This window comes from Periplaneta americana, chromosome 8, assembly GCF_040183065.1.
Source record: "Periplaneta americana isolate PAMFEO1 chromosome 8, P.americana_PAMFEO1_priV1, whole genome shotgun sequence".
NCBI classification, from domain to species: Eukaryota; Metazoa; Arthropoda; class Insecta; order Blattodea; family Blattidae; genus Periplaneta; species Periplaneta americana.
Genome location: NC_091124.1, coordinates 141,527,371 through 141,545,677, shown reverse-complemented (window position 1 = coordinate 141,545,677; position 18,307 = coordinate 141,527,371). Strand labels below are relative to the sequence as shown.

The following is an 18,307-nucleotide window of genomic DNA, read 5'->3' as shown; positions in this document are numbered from 1 at the left end:
ATTAGATATGATGTTCGTAGATTCAAGTCCAGCTGAGAATTATGCATTTTTAAGGTTAGTAAAATTTCTTGTAATGTTCCCTTTGAAAGGAAAGTTAAGATGGAATCACATGGGTTCCACATTGTAGATTTATTCCGAAGGGCAAGCTCTAGGTAAAAGTAACAGACAAATTTCTCGCTCACGTCAAATTTTTTGCCAGACTGACAATAGTCTAAGAAAGTTTAATTAACAATATATGGAATCAACCAAAAAACATGTCATAAATGCTGTTAATGCAAAGTGATAGCCGTTTATTCAGCACTTAAGATAATTTTATTTTTGTAAAGAAATAATATTTATTTGTCAGTTTCTATCACTTTTATAAATTAAATTCCATGTCAGTTAAATGAAGTCGTTTATAACTGCAAGGTAACAATATCGTTACAAACCTGATCATTTCTAACTGGATTTCTGGAGTATGAAACAAACACCCGTGGATTTGTGGGCTCTGTTGGTACAGACTGCGGTGAGTACACAATGGTCCGAACCTGTGGTGAAGCTCCCCAGTATGTGAAAGCCTTAAGTGTTATCTGCAGCCTTGAGTAAGGAGCCATTCCCAGATTCCTATAGCTTACATATGGTTCACCTGTCACTTTCTAGAACATAAGGAACATTGAAGAAACTGTATATCTCATTGTTATTGTTAATAAATTATGGCAAACTTAATTCTGGTTTTAATAAACAAACGTGATATATTAAATTATTAATTTCCATTAGTTTAATCTATTGAGTGTATTTTAGTTACAAAATGAAGGAAAACATCACAATTACTCGGTCATTTATTTGAATTTTATAATTCAACCCATTAGAAATATATTTCCAGTCATTTAAGTGAGCTGAAACAGAAGAGGCATTTGTTGAAATATAATCATTTTGACACTGCTATAGTAAAGAAACAAACAAATTGATGGATATCCTGAAGAAAACAGGTGTGGATTGGAAAGAGAAGAGGCTGTTCAGTAATCTTTATATGAAAGAACGAGTCAAAGTCAGGGTAAGAGGAGAAATGTCTGAAGGAACATGTATTTCGATGATTTGGTGAAAAACTGTTTTCAGAACATGGGAGGGGAGATATTTGAAGGAAGAAGAATAAAGTGCATAAGATTTGCTGATGATATGGCGTTGTTAGCAGAAGAGGAGACGATACTAAGGGACATGCTACTGGAGCTAAATGACAGCTGTGAGCAGTATGGGATGAAGATAAATGCAAACAAGACGAAGACCATGGTTGTCGGAAGAAAAATAAAGAAGGTAAACTTGCGAATACTAAATGAGGCAGTAGAGCAAGTGAACAGCTTCAAATACTTGGGATGTACTATAAGCAGTAACATGAACTGCTGCCAGGAAGTCAAAAGGAGGATAGCAATGGCAAAGGAAGCTTTCAATAGAAGAAGGAGCATCTTCTACAGATCTCTGGAAAAAGAACTAAGGAAGATACTAGTGAAGTGCTTTGTGTGGAGTATGGCATTGTATGGGGCAGAAACATAGACATTGCGACGAAGTGAAGAGAAATGACTAAAAGCATTTGAAATGTGGATATGGAGAAGAATGGATCATGTGAAATGGACTGACAAAATAAGAAATGAAGCTGTGTTGGAAAGAATGATGCTGAAACATCAGAAAGAGAAAAAGAAATTGGTTGGGTCACTGGCTGAGAAGAAACTGTCTACTGAAAGATGCATTGGAAGGAGTGGTGACCGGGAGAATGGTTCGGGGCAGAAGAAGTTATAAGATGATAGAAGACATTAAGATATATGGATCGTATGCAGAGGCTAGAATGCTGGGTTTGCAGTGAAGGACCTACCCTGGGACAGTATGTATATAAATGTTATGTTTTATTTAACGATGCTCGCAACTGCAGAGGTTATATCAGCGTCGCCGGATGTGCCGGAATTTTGTCCCGAAGGAGTTCTTTTACATGCCAGTAAATCTACTGACATGAGCCTGTCGCATTTAAGCACACTTAAATGCCATCGACTAGCCCGGGATCGAACCCACAACCTTGGGCATAGAAGGCCAGCACTATACCAACTCGCCAACCAGGTCGACTTGTATGTATGTATGTATGTATGTATGTATGTATGTAATAAAACATTTCTTACCGGTAGTAACTGAACAACTAAAAAGTAAATATATTACCTCTTCTAGCTCTTTACTTCTAATACTTTATTGAACTAATTTCAGAGTACTTACTGGTTCGGAAAAATCCATTTTTGAGATATTGTACATCTTTACTTCGTAAAATACTTTATCATAATTAACATTTGTTACTGGGTCCCATGAAATTGAAAATTGGTCCCATGTGCCAGTTATATGAATAGAGGACAGACGTACAGGTTCTGGTATTACATTTACATCATCTTGGTAGCTTGTATCTGTAAGAATTAAAATAAAATACTGGTACCAGTACATAAATTTTTCTTTCTTAAAAATAATTAGCTTTTTATAATTTTATAGGCTACATTCTTGATTTTATGTGCATAATATTATTACAAAACAAAATTCAAAGACTTTACATCATTTTTATGCTTATAAAATCTAAACTCGACTTAATAATCATTCGGATATTTAATCTCAGGAATCTAAACCAAATCACTAAAAAATTGACCGATACTACAAATTATTATTATTATTATTATTATTATTATTATTATTAATCATCATCATCATTATTACTATTATCATTATTAGTAGCAAAGATTTAATTTTGAAAATTATATTTTTAAGACAGTATCTAATATATATATCTTATCTAATGTCTTACCTGTTTGTTACTGGTATTCATTTCGTTTATTGTTTAAATATCGATATAAAACACTACATTTTCATTGAATAAATAAAGAAGTATTTTATAAATAATACTTAAAGACTTTATTCAATCGGAATGATATTTCCTATTTGCATGTGCCATTTTACTATAAATTCCCTACTCTTACTTATATGTTTATGGACTTTTTGGAAAGGGTTTTGGAGTGTGCTTACACAATACCTGATTACTATACTTCCATTCAAATCTTCCAAATAATTTATAACAACAATGATTATACTTCAATTTCAGGGAATGCTTTGTCACTTGTTAACACAGACGTCCATATTACAATAAACTGGACATATATTGGTAACTACCACTTAATGCAATGGATGCAAATTTGTATAATTACATTTATTTGGGTAATGATGTAGGACAGGATCCAAAACAGCAACCATATTAAGACCAGAGAGACTTGTTCCACTTATAACTGCAGTATTCTGTCCATTGAGATCACCTATGACACCGTTTCTGTCGTCTTGAAGCCATAGAAGGTGGTCACTGAAGTAACAGAGAGGTCCTGCAAACGATTTTGAGAAGAAATACAGGTGGTCTCAGTAATTCCGAATACTTGTCATAGGAATATAAGTAGTATTTAAAATGGAAAATATTTGTAAGTAGGTACCAGTAAGTACATTTTTAAAGAGTTCAGTTTTTAAGTGTTCATTGTGATCGATTGGGTACCATATAATTTAAAGTTTATGAATTGAAGTTGAAACTAAGCCATAGAATATTTATTTGTTAAATAATTGGCGTTGTCTCCTAAATAAGCAAACAAACTATTGAAAGTAATCATAATTGGATCAGTCTCAAGCAAATCACGCCCTGCTTTCTTTCCAAGAATATCATGTATAATCATTAAATTCATTATTATTAATACCTTGCATATGAGGATGCTGAAGACTCATTCTCTTTGGAAAAATTTCTTCTCCGTGTGGAATTTCTTCAGCTGTAGGAGCTCTAAAAAGAGTAGAGCCTTCATAACTTCTTACAATCCAGTAAACGGCTCTTTGATCAACATCCAGAGTCAGTCCCATCACTGTTAACATTACAGAAAAGTAGTTACTCATAAATGTGTACCTGTGTTTATTACAACTAATATTTCGGAATATGCATGATAAAACTTTCTTGTGTTAAATTATAACGTACCTTGTTTACATATTTTGACCTTTTATGGGTCATCCTCAGAACTGGTCGTTGTTGGTCTTGGCACCTCTTCTTTTGTTTTCTGTGGGGGTGTGTTCGTGTGGTGCAATGTAGAGTCAAAGAGTATGTGTGTTCTGAAATTGAGTTGTGTGTTGAGAATTTCATTGGGGTGTGTTTTCTTGTGTCTGTATATTTCATGTTGTTCTAGTGTGTTTAGTTTCTTGCTTGTGGTTGGATGTGTAGTATTTCCATGTCTGTGTTGATGTCTCTGTGGGTGTGGTTAGCATTTGTGATGTGTTCTGCATATGTGGAGGTGTTTTGTAATTTTGTTATGGTTGTGATGTGTTCTTTGTAACGTGTTTGAAATGATCTGCCTGTCTGTCCTATGTAGAAGTTGTTGCAGGTGTTACATTTGAGTTTGTATACGCCTGTGTGGTTGTATTTGTTTGTTTGTGCAGTACCTGGCCACATTATTATAATCACTCACATTTTTACTATACTTTACATATTACTTCCTCATTTGAACTCTGGTTTCCTTTCTTAAGCAGATTCACATTACATATTTAATTTTTAAACAATAATAAGTAAAATTACAATTATAACAATGCTAATTCAAGAAATATTGATAAATAACCAACCACACCCCATTTTTACAGAAAATTCAGTATTTCGTACGACCTCCTTTGGCTTTAATTACAGCTTCAATTCTCTTTGGCATGCTTACAATACACTTCAGTATTATTTCCTGGATCCTCTCATTGTGATTCCAAACATGTATCAGCCTTTCAATAAGTCGAACTCTGGTAGTAATAAATTATTTTGTCATCTCTCTTTTTACGAGTTCCCAGACGTTCTCAATGGGATTCAAGTCCGGTGAGCATCCTAGCCATGGCAAAATCGGAATGTTTTTGGAAGCCAGAAACGTTTTGACTCCCCTAGCAGTGTGGCAAGGTGCACCATCTTGCATAAAAATACATTTCTCCCCATTTGGGAACCATTCGTTCATCTGAGGGATAAGTCTGTTTTCCAATACCTGGATATAGTGATCTTGTTTCATTGTTTCCTGAACAATGTAGAGTCGTCCTGAACCTTTGCTGATATCACAGACCATATCATGATTGATAATGGGTGTTAACTGTGTTAACCAAGCATCCAGGAGCAAAATTTTCTCCCTTTCGTCGACGCTATGAAGAAGCAACACTTTCTCTGGGCAAAATAGCACAAACATTTCACCGTGGAGGATTGGAAAAGGGTACGCAATTTCTTAATATTAACCAGTAATGAACTATTTAATACTTAAAAACAAAATTTAGAGTTTTTATCACTTTCTTTGACAATTTTCAGGTTTGCTTCTCCGATGAATCAACCTTTCAGTGTTTGATGGACAAAGCAATGTTTGTTCGTCGACTAAAGGGAGAAAATTTTGCTCCTGGATGCCTGGTTAACACAGTTAAACACCCAATATCAGTCATGATATGGTCTGTGATATCAGGCAAAGGTTCAGGACGACTCTACATTGTTCAGGGAACAATGAAACAAGATAATATATCCAGGTATTGGAAAACAGGCTTATCCCTCAGCTGAACGAATGGTTCCCAAATGGGGAGAAATGTATTTTTATGCAAGATGGTGCACCTTGCCACACTGCTAGGAGAGTCAAAATGTTTCTGGCTTCCAAAAACATTCCACTTTTACCACGGCCAGGAAACTCACCGGACTTGAATCCCATTGATAATGTCTGGGCACTCGTAAAAAGGGAGATGACGAAATAATTTATTACTACCAGAGTTCGACTTATTGAAAGGCTGATACATGTTTGGAATCACAATGAGAGGATCCAAGAAATAATACTGAAGTGTATTGTAAGCTTGCCAAAGAGAATTGAAGCTGTAATTAAAGCCAAAGGAGGTCGTACGAAATACTGAAATTTCTGTAAAAATGAGGTGTGATTGGTTATTTATCAATATTTCTTGAATTAACATTGTTATAATTGTAATTTTACTTAATATTGTTTAAAAATTAAATATGTAATGTGAATTCTGCTTAAGAAAGGAGACCAGAGTTCAAATGAGGAAGTAATATGTAAAGTATAGTAAAAATGTGAGTGATTATAATAATGTGGCCAGGTACTGTATTGTTTATGAGTTGAGATGTTTTTGTAGAGTGTTATTTGTTCTGTATGCGATGTTGTAATTTAATTTCTTGAATGATGTTGCAATTTTGTGTGTGTTTTTGTTTTCGTATGTTAGTGTGATGTATTTTTGTGTTCTTGTGTTTGTGTTGTATTCTTATGTTTTTTGTGATTATGTTTTGTCTTACGTATTATGTTGTCTATTATGTTCGGGTTGTATCCGTTTTCTTGTGCTATATATTTGATTGCGTTTAGCTCTTCGCTGTAATCCTGTTGGTTCATTGGTATGTTGAGTAGTCTGTGTACCATTGTTCGCAATGCAGCTTGTTTGTGTTGTATTGGGTGGTTGGATGTGTTGTGTATGTGTGTCGTTGTTGTTGGTTTTCTGTATACTTTGAATGCATACAGAACAAATAACACTCTACAAAAACATCTCAACACACAAACAACACAAACAAACAAATACAACCACACAGGCGTATACAAACTCAAATGTAACACCTGCAACAACTTCTACATAGGACAGACAGGCAGATCATTTCAAACACGTTACAAAGAACACATCACAACCATAACAAAATTACAAAACACCTCCACATATGCAGAACACATCACAAATGCTAACCACACTACAGAGACATCAATACAGACATGGAAATACTACACATCCAACCAAAAAGCCAGAAACTAGACACACTAGAACAATATGAAATATACAGACACATGAAAACACACCCCCAACGAAATTCTCAACACACAACTCAATTTCAGAACACACACATTCCTTGACTCTACATTACACCACACGAACACACCCTCACAGGAAACAAAAGAAGAGGTGCCAAGACCAACAACGACCAGTTCTGAGGATGACTCATAAAAGATCGAAACATGTAAACAAAGTACGTTAGAATTTAACACAAGAAAGTGTTATTATACATATTCCGAAGTGATACAGTGTTAAAAGTTTTGTAATCAAGATGTATAACTAATATTTCTCTATTGAGTGAAATGGTTACATCATACATTTTCATTTCATTGATCTAAAGATATGATTATCTAATGTAGTGCAGACAACTCTACAAAGAACAGAAACTGCTGTTATACTATGTTAAGATTTTACGAGATTTTAAAATGTCAAAAATGGGACCTAGTTTTTATTAGTTTATTAACTTTTGAATAATTACCTTGCTTTCCAGAAAATAATTCTGCTGGATAATAAGTTCTTCTATTCTTTCCATTTAATCTTGCACACTCAACAGCATGTCCTGTTGACCAGTATATGTAGGCTTGTATAGCATCTATATTTAGTTCCTTAGCTACTGTGAGAATAGGAAGTGGTTCTTGCTGGGCGCCATTTAGATTGCCTCTAGTAATCTGCAATGAGTATAAGTGTTGCAATAAATAGCAATTAAAGCATTAAATAAGATCACAGTTTTGTAAATACATGTGAGATTGTATTCTTAAAATAGTTGCTTGTAATAAAGTAGGCTATTACATTACCGTACCAATTGTCTTAAGGTATACTGATTTAAAAAACGATACAGTTATGATAAAAAATTAAATTTTTTAAACTATATGAAATGGAAAGTAATGAATAACACGAAAAGAAAACTTCACTTTTTTAAATATCCCAATCAATTATACAGTATATATAAAGGCTGTCGAATTCATTTTCACTAACAGTACTTTATCTTGGGCAAATGAGAATAATACAGCCAGTTACTGGTACTTCTTAGAATTTAGAATTACTGAACAAACACTATTAACGCAACTTCTGTAATTTATAATAGTGTACTGGTAACATGACCTGAAAATTGTGCTGTAAATGTCATTGCTCATGTACTCACTTGTAATAATCTATATCTATAATATACGTGGTACAGTCATTAAGTTCTAATACTGAGCGCATAGTGGCGTTGTGATGCACTATAGCGTATAGGTGGCGCCATGGTATGATACCTTGTCAGTTAGTCTCTCGACCCAACAAGAGACAGTTGAGTGCATGCACTGTAAGCAGAACTACGGTCTTTGTTGTGACGGTGATTTGAATGCGCACATCGGAACCCGAGATGTCACAGTTTGAGCAACGGGCAAACATCAAGTTCTGCCAGAAATTAGGCAAAACTGCTGCCGAAACGTTTCAAATGATGCAGCAAGTTTACGGTGAGGACGCAGTGAGTCGCAGTGTTGTGTTTAGGTGGCACCGACGTTTTTTGCAAGGAAGAGGCAGTTTGGAGGATGATGTGCGTACTGGTCGGCCACAAACAATTCGAACTGAACGCAAGATCCAAGAAGTTGCAACGTTGGTGCGTGCTAACCGCTCCCAATCGGTAGACGATATCGCAGCAACAGTAGGTGTCAGCCATGGTACTTGCTACAAAATTCTGTCTGACGACCTGAACATGTCTCGTGTTACCCAGCACAGTGTGCCACGAATCCTGTCGCAAGACCAACGTGATGATCGCATGACGATTTGTGGTGACCTCATCAGTAGTGCTGACAATGATCTGACGTTTCTCAACCGGATAATAACTGGAGACGAAACTTGGTGTTTCCTTTACGATCCGCAACTGAAACGACAATCCGCCACCTGGAAAACGCCGTTATCACCACGACAGAAAAAACCGCGACAAGACAGGTCAAAAGGCAAGGTGATGCTTGAACTGTTTTTTGATTCAAATGGAATTGTTCACATGAAATTCATCCCAGAAGGTGCAACTGTGAACAAAACCCGCTACAAAGAGATCCTTGGCCGTTTACGAGATTCAATTCGCCGTAAGCGACCTGAGCTACGGCGTACAAAGAATTGGCTGTTGCTACATGACAACGCCCCTGCACATCGCTCTGTCCTTGTCCAAGAGGAACTTGCAAGACAACAGGTGACAGTTCTTCCACACCCTCTGTACTCATCTGATCTCGCACCATGCGATTTTTTTCTCTTTCCTCGCATGAAAGCAACCCTACGTGGGCGTAGATTTCATTCTTCCGAAGAGGTCATGACTGCCACAAGAGAAGCCATACGGGACCTTCCTGCCAACATCTTTCAATGGTGCTTCCAGCAGCTATACCAACGTTGGCAAACGTGCATAATGGCCAATGGAGACTATTTTGAGGGAGGATGTGGTTCTGTTTAAATGTACGCCGTGTTATGCGGCATCTTGTGATACATCCAGATTCTTGTGGGAGCCTACCCTCCAGGCGTCAAGTCTTAGAACTTAATGACTGTACCATGTATATAAGGATAAAAATATGGTTTTAACAATTGCATAATAGGGTAAATAATGAAATATAGGTAGATCTATATATCAATCAGAATAATTATTTGTAAGATTTGTCAAACAGGACACTTAGTTGGTGTTTAGATGTTTTCAGTATATTGTGAAATATAAGATTGCACATTCTTTTAAATATAGCTTATGTGATGGAGTTTACTTAAAGTTATGAACTTTTATATTAATCATATTTAACTCTGGTAGTTGCACAAAACTTCGTGACTGACTGTCAGTCTTTCATCCTCGATTGTCCTTGGATGTTGGGAAAGTTATAGATTTTCATTGAGAATAAGGTGCTTAGGAAAATATTTGGGGATAAGAGGGATGAAGTTACAGAAGAATGGAGAAAGCTACACAATGCAGAACTGCATGCATTGTATTCTTCACCTAACATAATGAGGAACATTGAATCCAGACGTTTGAGATGGGCAGGGCATGTAGCATGTATGGGCGAATCTAGAAATGCATATAGAGCGTTAGTTGGAAGGCCTGAGGGGAAAAGTTCTTTGAGGAGACCAAGGCGTAGATGGGAGTATAATATTAAAATAGATTTGAGGGAGGTGAGGTGTGATGGTAGGGACTGGATTAATTTTGCTCAGGATAGGGACCGATGGTGGACTTATGTGAGGGCGGCAATGAACCTCCAGGTTCCTTAAAAGCCATAAGTAAGTAAATATTAATAATTGTACCCATTTCTAAAATTATTTAAGATAGGTCTAGATTAATAAAATTGTTCAGATGATTTTAAAGTTCTAATCCTTTCTAAGAAATTTCAGTTCTCAAAAATGTCATCACCACCATCATCACCATCATCATTATCATCATCAATTATTATTATTTGTCTGTTTAAACAAATAAAAGAATATTTCTCATGAATGTATAAATGTTAGAACTGCTACTGGTCATCTTTGCCTAATTCACTTTCTGGATGTCACAACCTGAGAAGTGGTAGGACAATAACAAAAGAAACTGAAATAAAAAAATAATCAGTTTTAACTCATCTTTATCCACCATACATTTTACTCTAACTCGCCAAAATTGATATCTGTCATCTATATAATATAACACCTGATGTTGAACAGTTTCAGCTACCAATAAATCATTCTCAAATGATCTTAGACGTGAGAAAGAATATTGTGCAGTATATTTATTAAATAAATGTTAAAAAACATGTTTAGTCTGTATATCTTTCACTTACTGGTACATCATATTAAAAAAATTAACAGATTGCGATTGATTTTAATACTGACTTACAACTAACTATACATAAACTTATACTCACCAACTGTTGTTTTGGATTGGACCAATATAATTTTTTGCCTATCCAATCCACTGCAATACTGCCAACAGAATCCATTTCTCTCAGTTGTCCTGTGTCATGGCTTGTAAGATTATACCAATACACATGGGTTGTGTTAGTGACAAGATAGAGTTTGTCCTTATACCAAGCTATATCAGTGATATGATAATTGCCATAAATATCCTATAAAATAAGAGAAGACATTTTTATTATAAAGTTACAAAAAACGGTCATGTACAAAGTGTAGGCTATACAAGAAAACAGGATTTGCTCTGGTAATGTCATCTGCTTTTTACTATTAGCCTATAGGTTGAATGTGACTGCCGAGGAAATAGTGTGTGCATTTCCCTTAGATCGAGCGTGAGAAGTACTTGTGTTGCGTAGCATGGACAGAAAACACATGCTGTAGGGACATCAAGGTTAGGGTATTAGTATACAGCTGATTTCCATTCAGTGCAGTTCACTTTAGTTTGTGACAATGCAGTACATGTTAGAATAGTAAATCTTCATTTATGAGATGTAATAAAACAAGCAGCATTTGAAAGCCTGGGGACAAAGAAAAAATGGCAAAGAAAAAAAGGACTAAGAAATTGGGATGAAAATATTAAAAAGATCATTGAAGAAAAGCGAGAAACATCAGAAATATCTTCATACAAGAAAGGAAGAAGACAACATTGAATATCATCGCGGAAAAGAGCAATTGCTGAATGTGAAGTGAGAAAATTTCATAGAAAAAATTTGGAAGAATATGTGTCTTTCTTAGAAAATGACATTACAAGACCTCAGGCACAAGTGTACAACATTTTAAAATTCATTAGCAACGAAATTAAAGACTGTACGACTTAATACAATTCCTCAAAATTTATGGTTAAAATATTGTCGAGATTTATGGTGCCAGGATACTTCTCCTCCTATGCTACAATACTAAAGTCCACACTTGTGGAGTAACAGTTAGCGCGTCTGACCGCGAAACCAGATGGCCCGGGTTCAAATCCCTGTTGGGGCAAGTTACCTGATTGAGGTTTTTTCCAGGGTTTTCCCTCAACCCAATATGAGCAAATGCTGGGTAACTATCAGTGCTGGACCCTGGACTCATTTCACCAGCATTATCACCTTCATTCCATTCTGACGCTAAATAACCTGAGATGTTGATAGAGTGTTGTAAAATGACCTACTTAAAAAAAATACTCACAAAATTCTGACACAGAACCCATCTCATTTGAGGAAACTTTAACAGTACTTAAAAATATGAAGAGCAATAAAGCATTAGACAATGACTGCATATACATCGAACTCTTCAAACATGCAAATCAACCATTTTTATTTAGACTTTTAAATTTTCTAAATTTGATTTGAAATGGAGCAGAAATGACTGCAATAAATACAGAGGAATTAGTTTAGTAAATACCAGTTGTAAAATTTTCTCCAACATAATCAAAAACAGATTAGATATTATGAGAACATATTAGGAGAAGAACAGAATGGATTTAGGAAAGGGAGATCATGCTATGATGGATACTTTACAATGAAACTTTTGATAAAGAAACATCGGGAATTTAATAAATAAACAAATACTGCATTTATTGATCTCAAGAAAGCTTTTGATCCTGTAAACCGTAACAAACTTATAGAAATATTAGTATGTGATAATATTCCACAACAAATAATTGAAAATATTTTTAACCTGTACAAAGAAATTTTCATTTCTGTCAAAATTGATAAGGAACGAAAATGTCTGATTGGTTGGAAATTTTTACCAGTGTCAAACAAGAATGTCCTCTCTCTCACCCCTCTCATTCAATATTTACATGAACACAATAGTACGGGAATTTAGAAACTCAAGACATGGTCATATAACTATAAATCGAAATTTGTGTTTGGACATACTGACTTTTGCAGATGATTTGGTTTTGCTAGCCACTTCAGAAGATGATTTACAACGATCAGTCTATAGTTTAAAATTAATAGCCGATAAATATCGCATGGGAATATCCACGGAAAAAAACAAAAATAATGGGATTCTGTGACAAAGAACCTGTACGAAGCAAAATTTGTATAAATGGTAACATTTTAGAAAGAGCTAATGAATTCAATTATCTTGTTTTCAAGCTTTCTTTTCTACCTCATCTCACAGACATTTTTTAAATTCAATAAATCTGCAGGCATTATCAACAGTATAATGAAACCTTCTTTAGTCCAGAAACATACCCGCACTCGTCTTGTACAAGACCTTAGCAAGACCTGTCCTTTGTTATGGCAGCGAAGCTTGGACCTTATGAAAAAGTGATGAAAATAGAATTACTGCCAGTGAAATGAAGTTTATGCGTCAAACAGCAGGATACACTAAGCGGGATCATAAAAGAAATGAACACATCCTACAAGAACTGGGAATGGAACCTGTACTGCAATATCAATATCAAGAAACTGGCTTCACCATGTCAAGCGTATGCCTAGAACAAGGATTCCTCGTGCAATCTTGAACTACAGACCAACGGGGAAAAGGTCACTGGGTCGCTCTGTGAAGAGATGGCGGGAAAACTTTTGTAGACCAGAACAGTTCTACTAGGACTATCACCTGTTAGGAAGAAGATGATGATATTACGAAGAAATCGTATAATAAATGACATGCTATATTTCCACGGAAGTATCATGACATTCAACAACCATATGGTTCAACAATTAGAATTTATCGAAAAAAGTGAACTAATATCGATAGAGACAAAATTCAGCACGTGTCTTAGAAATCTTTTCAAAAGATGTGAAGTGTGCATTAGAGAGAACGGTAAACTGTTCTAGCACTTATTATAAGGTAGGATAATAAATTATATGTGTCATTTAAGTCGTGAGATTTTATTGGCGAAAACTGATGAAGCTCTGAATTCTCACTAAGTGAACTGTTACTTGTCATTTTTTAAAAGATGCTGTACTAGGTGAGACCTATTTCCTGGCATACCAGTACACTTGTTGTTTACCTATAATAAGAATTAATTTTAGACATTTTCATACACCCTTTCTGTTACCTTATAAAAATTTATGAGTAAGAGATAGCCATCAAAACATTTTGGAACTTCTTACAAATTATTTTAAAAGCACATAAGCCACATTATAACCAGTGCCATCTTAACACATGAGCATCGTGGACAGTTGCTCTGGGGCCCCACAAACATAGGGGCCTCATAGTAATCTATGCACAGATCAGAATTTAACACTAATTTTAATTTTCTGTTCACCCGCCTCAACATTTAAATTTTTCTACTAATTCGGTAGAAGGAGAAAAATTATGACTTGACTTCTGCACTCACAGAAGAAATTTTCTCGTATTTATTGATTCCAATATTATGGAAGCAGAATATTGTAACGGATCCACGAAAGGCAATTAATGGTTGGAGATAACAATTAATTGCTGACAGTATTCATTTCCATATGGAAATATAAAAATTGGAGATTTATCCTTCGAAGAGGTGGAAAAATTCAAATATCTTGGAGCAACAGTAACAAATATAAATGACACTCGGGAGGAAATTAAACGCAGAATAAATATGGGAAATGCGTGTTATTATTCGGTTGAGAAGCTCTTATCATCCAGTCTGCTGTCCAAAAATCTGAAAGTTCGAATTTATAAAACAGTTATATTACCGGTTGTTCTGTATGGTTGTGAAACTTGGACTCTCACTCTGAGAGAGGACCATAGGTTAAGGGTGTTTGAGAATAAGGTGCTTAGGAAAATATTTGGGGCTAAGCGGGATGAAGTTACAGGAGAATGGAGAAAGTTACACAACACAGAACTGCACGCATTGTATTCTTCACCTATCATAATTAGGAACTTAAAATCCAGACGTTTGAGATGGGCAGGGCATGTAGCATGTATGGGCGAATCCAGAAATGCATATAGAGTGTTAGTTGGGAGACCGGAGGGAAAAAGACCTTTAGGGAGGCCGAGACGTAGATGGGAGGATAATATTAAAATGGATTTGAGGGAGGTGGGGTGTGATGATAGAGACTGGATTAATTTTGCACAGGATAGGGACCGATGGCGGGCTTATGTGAGGGCGGCAATGAACCTTCGGGTTCCTTAAAAGCCATTTGTAAGTAAGTAAGTAAGTAAGTATTCATTTCCATTATTAGGCCTCCACTGTTTGTATTCGAAGAAGGATTAAAGAAAGTGATGTGAGGAAAAAGAGGCTATAGACTTATTACGTGTTAGTGAAATCTGGTTATTTACCCTTTGAGTAGAAATTAAACATAGTATTTTGAGTGGAGCACAGAACCTGGGACGATCTTCCTCAGAATTCTTTGGAATTACATTCTTGAAAGTTTGGATAAAACAATAAGGTTTTGCAGTCAGAAAATGTGAACTTCAGATTATAGAGATGTAAAAAAAAAAAATAAATAAATAAAGCGGAAACGAAAGCTAAGTGTATGCCTTAGATATGACGGATCAGGATTCAGGAGAAGAGGTATTTCTCAGTAAAAGTTAAAGGTTCTACTTTTTGTCCTGGACTCTCTAATTCCTGAATGACAAAGCGTGCAGAAATTTATTCATTGATTGCTAATCTGTTTCCTTTTTTAGTGAGTTGAAAGCAATAGGTTCTGATGAGCTAAATAAAAAGTGTGAACATCTGGCTAATGTGTATCACAAAGGCTTTGATTACCGTATGGTGATCTATTAAATGAATGCGAGCTTCTCATGCAATAAATCGTCCTTGATGAAAATAGCAATATTCTCCCTGCATTGCATAGAAAAATAATGTCGGACAGTGTAACATCTCTGTGTTTCAGAATGTTGAAATTTCACTCAAGAATGTTCATATGCATGATGATTATCAACTGTGCAGGAGAATGTTCATTTTCAAAATTGAAACTTATAAAGAAATCAGCTTCGCAGCACAATGGGGCAGCAGCACTTGAACTGGCTTTCTCTCATGTGTATGGTAAATGACATCCTGAAGATCATTGACTTCAAGCCTGTCCTAAAGGAATTATCTATAAAGAAATTCCGCAAATGTTTTTATTGAACACGTCTTGATTAATAATAAATAAATCATAAGTTCATAATGTGAACCTGTGTTATCTCCCTCGGTATGATTTACTAACAAAGTACCGGTACCATTTTTATGTTGAAATTTTTGTTTTTTTAAGTTCAAGGCTCACATTATTTTGACCAAAACTTTGCTATACATAATGTTTTAATGTGAGAACACTAATTTTTTGGAGGTACCAATAAATCGAAGTTTATTTTATGTATAATTGATATTTTTATTCCTGTGAGTGATTGAGTAGACTGGACCCAATCAGGGTTGTAGTCCCAAACTTTACAGTGCCGGAGCTCTTTATGTTTTTAACTTTTGGGGAAGGGGAAGTTTTGGATGCAAAACAAAAATAAGACAAAGAAAGAAATGTCGTAAAGTAAGACTGTAAGGAGAATGCAAGGCAACACCAATCAATATCTACTCCATTTAGCTTCTGAAGCTCAAGTAAACCGAAATGGTCACTGTAAGGGTGGTCATTCTGCACAATGTAATAATCTGATGTAAATTTCGCTTTTGTTGCTCCACGGTGGGCTGCACTCGTATATTCGCCAACATTTTCAATTGATTGCTTTTCAGACATACGAATAATTTTTTGTGCTATATTATGGGCACTGGATTTCTTGTATTCAATGATTTTTTTCCGTAGTGACTTAAGCTGCTCTGATCTGATTGATCCTTAGTAATTTACTGAATATGAGCGCCATTCATTAGATACAGAAATACACTCTTTTTTTAATGCACCTAATGTAGTTACTTCATGACACACTTTACAGCCTAGCTTACATTGCTTACACTCAATCAACGGATAAACTTCTTTTTTTTCTTGACCACGTCATATTTTCTTCATTCCATACATTCAGCCACTCACTTTGCAGGCCGACTGTTTGGCTTTCACTATTTTGAACATTATGACGTTGAATATTCTTCGCAGTCATACTGGAACTGTATCTTCTATAACAGTAGACTATCTCTGGTTGAATTACTAGGTTCATCAAATAGAAGCGACAGGTTTAAGATATCAACAATATCAGGAGAGGAAGCTTTTGTAACTCCACTAGTAATAGCAATGACACGAGAAAAGAAAGAAGTTTATTTTTTTTTTTGTCTATGTTTATTTTGTTCCATATTTACTGAAGGGCAATAGATAAAAACAAAAGTTTCAAGCAGTCTTTTAGTCACGTTATAGGCAGTAAATTAATTGTTTAAAATTCACTTTTTAAAATAAGTGGGAAACAAACACAACACATTTCGGTAAGTAATACCATAGACAATCTCCTGTATGGTACAAAGACGCGAAAATTAACGAAATCCGTTTCGAAATGAAACGAAAGTGAATTAGAAATGTGATCATTTCGCGCAGGCGCACTAAAGTTTAGTTTGGTGGTTGTCCTGGCACTGATTCTTCCCCCATTTCTCACCACACACACCGTCTACACTCCTAGTGGTCTCGCGACCCTCTACTTCCGAACTTGTTCCGATTTTCTAAAGGAAGCACAGAAAATATAATCACTAAATATTCTGACATTAACTAAGATATCGTTAGCTGGGAAAGTATTGTGATGTCAAAATAGAGATTTTAAAATTCCAAATCAGTGCCGGAGCTCCGCTCCACCTTCGAACACAGTGCTGGAGCATCGCTCCGCTCCGCTCCACCTCCACTACATCCCTGGACCCAATGCATTGCTTTGCCCAGGGGCCTATAATGCTGTTAAGATATAATATAAATATTTCTTATAACTCCTGCACAGAGTGCTTTTTATAAGGATATGGAGTAATTAAGTGATACAGAGCTAATTATAAAAAAAGAGGACGAAGAAAACTACTCGATAATTATCAACTTACTCTTAGGAATCCCACCTCTTAGAAGAGATTTCCTTAGAAATTCAATCGATTTCAATCACTTCATTACATTTAACACACAAATATACAGTATAGTAAAATAGATATTAAAAATACCTTCAAATTTGTATTATGTATGAGTGTTTCAACGTTTTCTCCTGTTACATCCGACTTGAGTAAGCCTTCAGCAGCAGACCATAATATTGAAGCATATTTTCCATCTTGAGGTATCTTCAATGTTTTCCCCCTAAATTCTGAAGACCATGGACCTCTGCCTGAGCTTGTATATGCTGCAGTTTTAATAACGTATTCTGTATTTTCCTTCAAATTTTGTATGGTATAAGAAGTTGTATTTACATCTCTTCTATATATAGTAAGACATGTAGTTTCATCTCTGATATGCAACTCGTATGACCAATTCTGCCATGCTCCTTTGCCTGGTAGAACAGAAACAGGAGTTATTACATGTATTACATTATTACATAAGGTCTACTCGTAAATATTTTGCTTAATGTATTCATATTATGTCTATTACAATATGATAGCTATAAAAAAGTATGTAACTGGTAAGTTTCGATTTCTTGCAAGTATTTTTTCTGTAGATTAATGAAGGTCAACATAAGCATAAAATTGTGTTTTATATTTATTGCAACATAATAGTCATATCCAATCATAATTAAATTTAATCAGTTAAGAGAAGATCTCTCATCAAATGTGACCAGTATTCTATCACTTTCA

The 18,307-nt window shown here is 35.3% G+C and overlaps 1 protein-coding gene across 3 annotated transcripts in view; it reads right to left on the bottom strand.

The window, feature by feature from the left end:
- sev (receptor protein-tyrosine kinase sevenless) overlaps positions 1–18,307 on the bottom strand; it is a 526,422-nt gene that overhangs the window by 88,094 nt on the left and 420,021 nt on the right. For all 3 annotated transcript variants that reach the window (XM_069833737.1, XM_069833739.1, XM_069833740.1), the window contains exons 12-18: positions 17,687–18,006; positions 10,683–10,883; positions 7,313–7,502; positions 3,729–3,887; positions 3,201–3,368; positions 2,233–2,414; positions 429–635 (exon numbers count right to left, since the gene is read on the bottom strand). In XM_069833737.1, the coding sequence (XP_069689838.1) occupies positions 429–635; positions 2,233–2,414; positions 3,201–3,368; positions 3,729–3,887; positions 7,313–7,502; positions 10,683–10,883; positions 17,687–18,006 (1,427 nt within the window). The remainder of the gene's footprint in view (positions 1–428; positions 636–2,232; positions 2,415–3,200; positions 3,369–3,728; positions 3,888–7,312; positions 7,503–10,682; positions 10,884–17,686; positions 18,007–18,307) is intronic.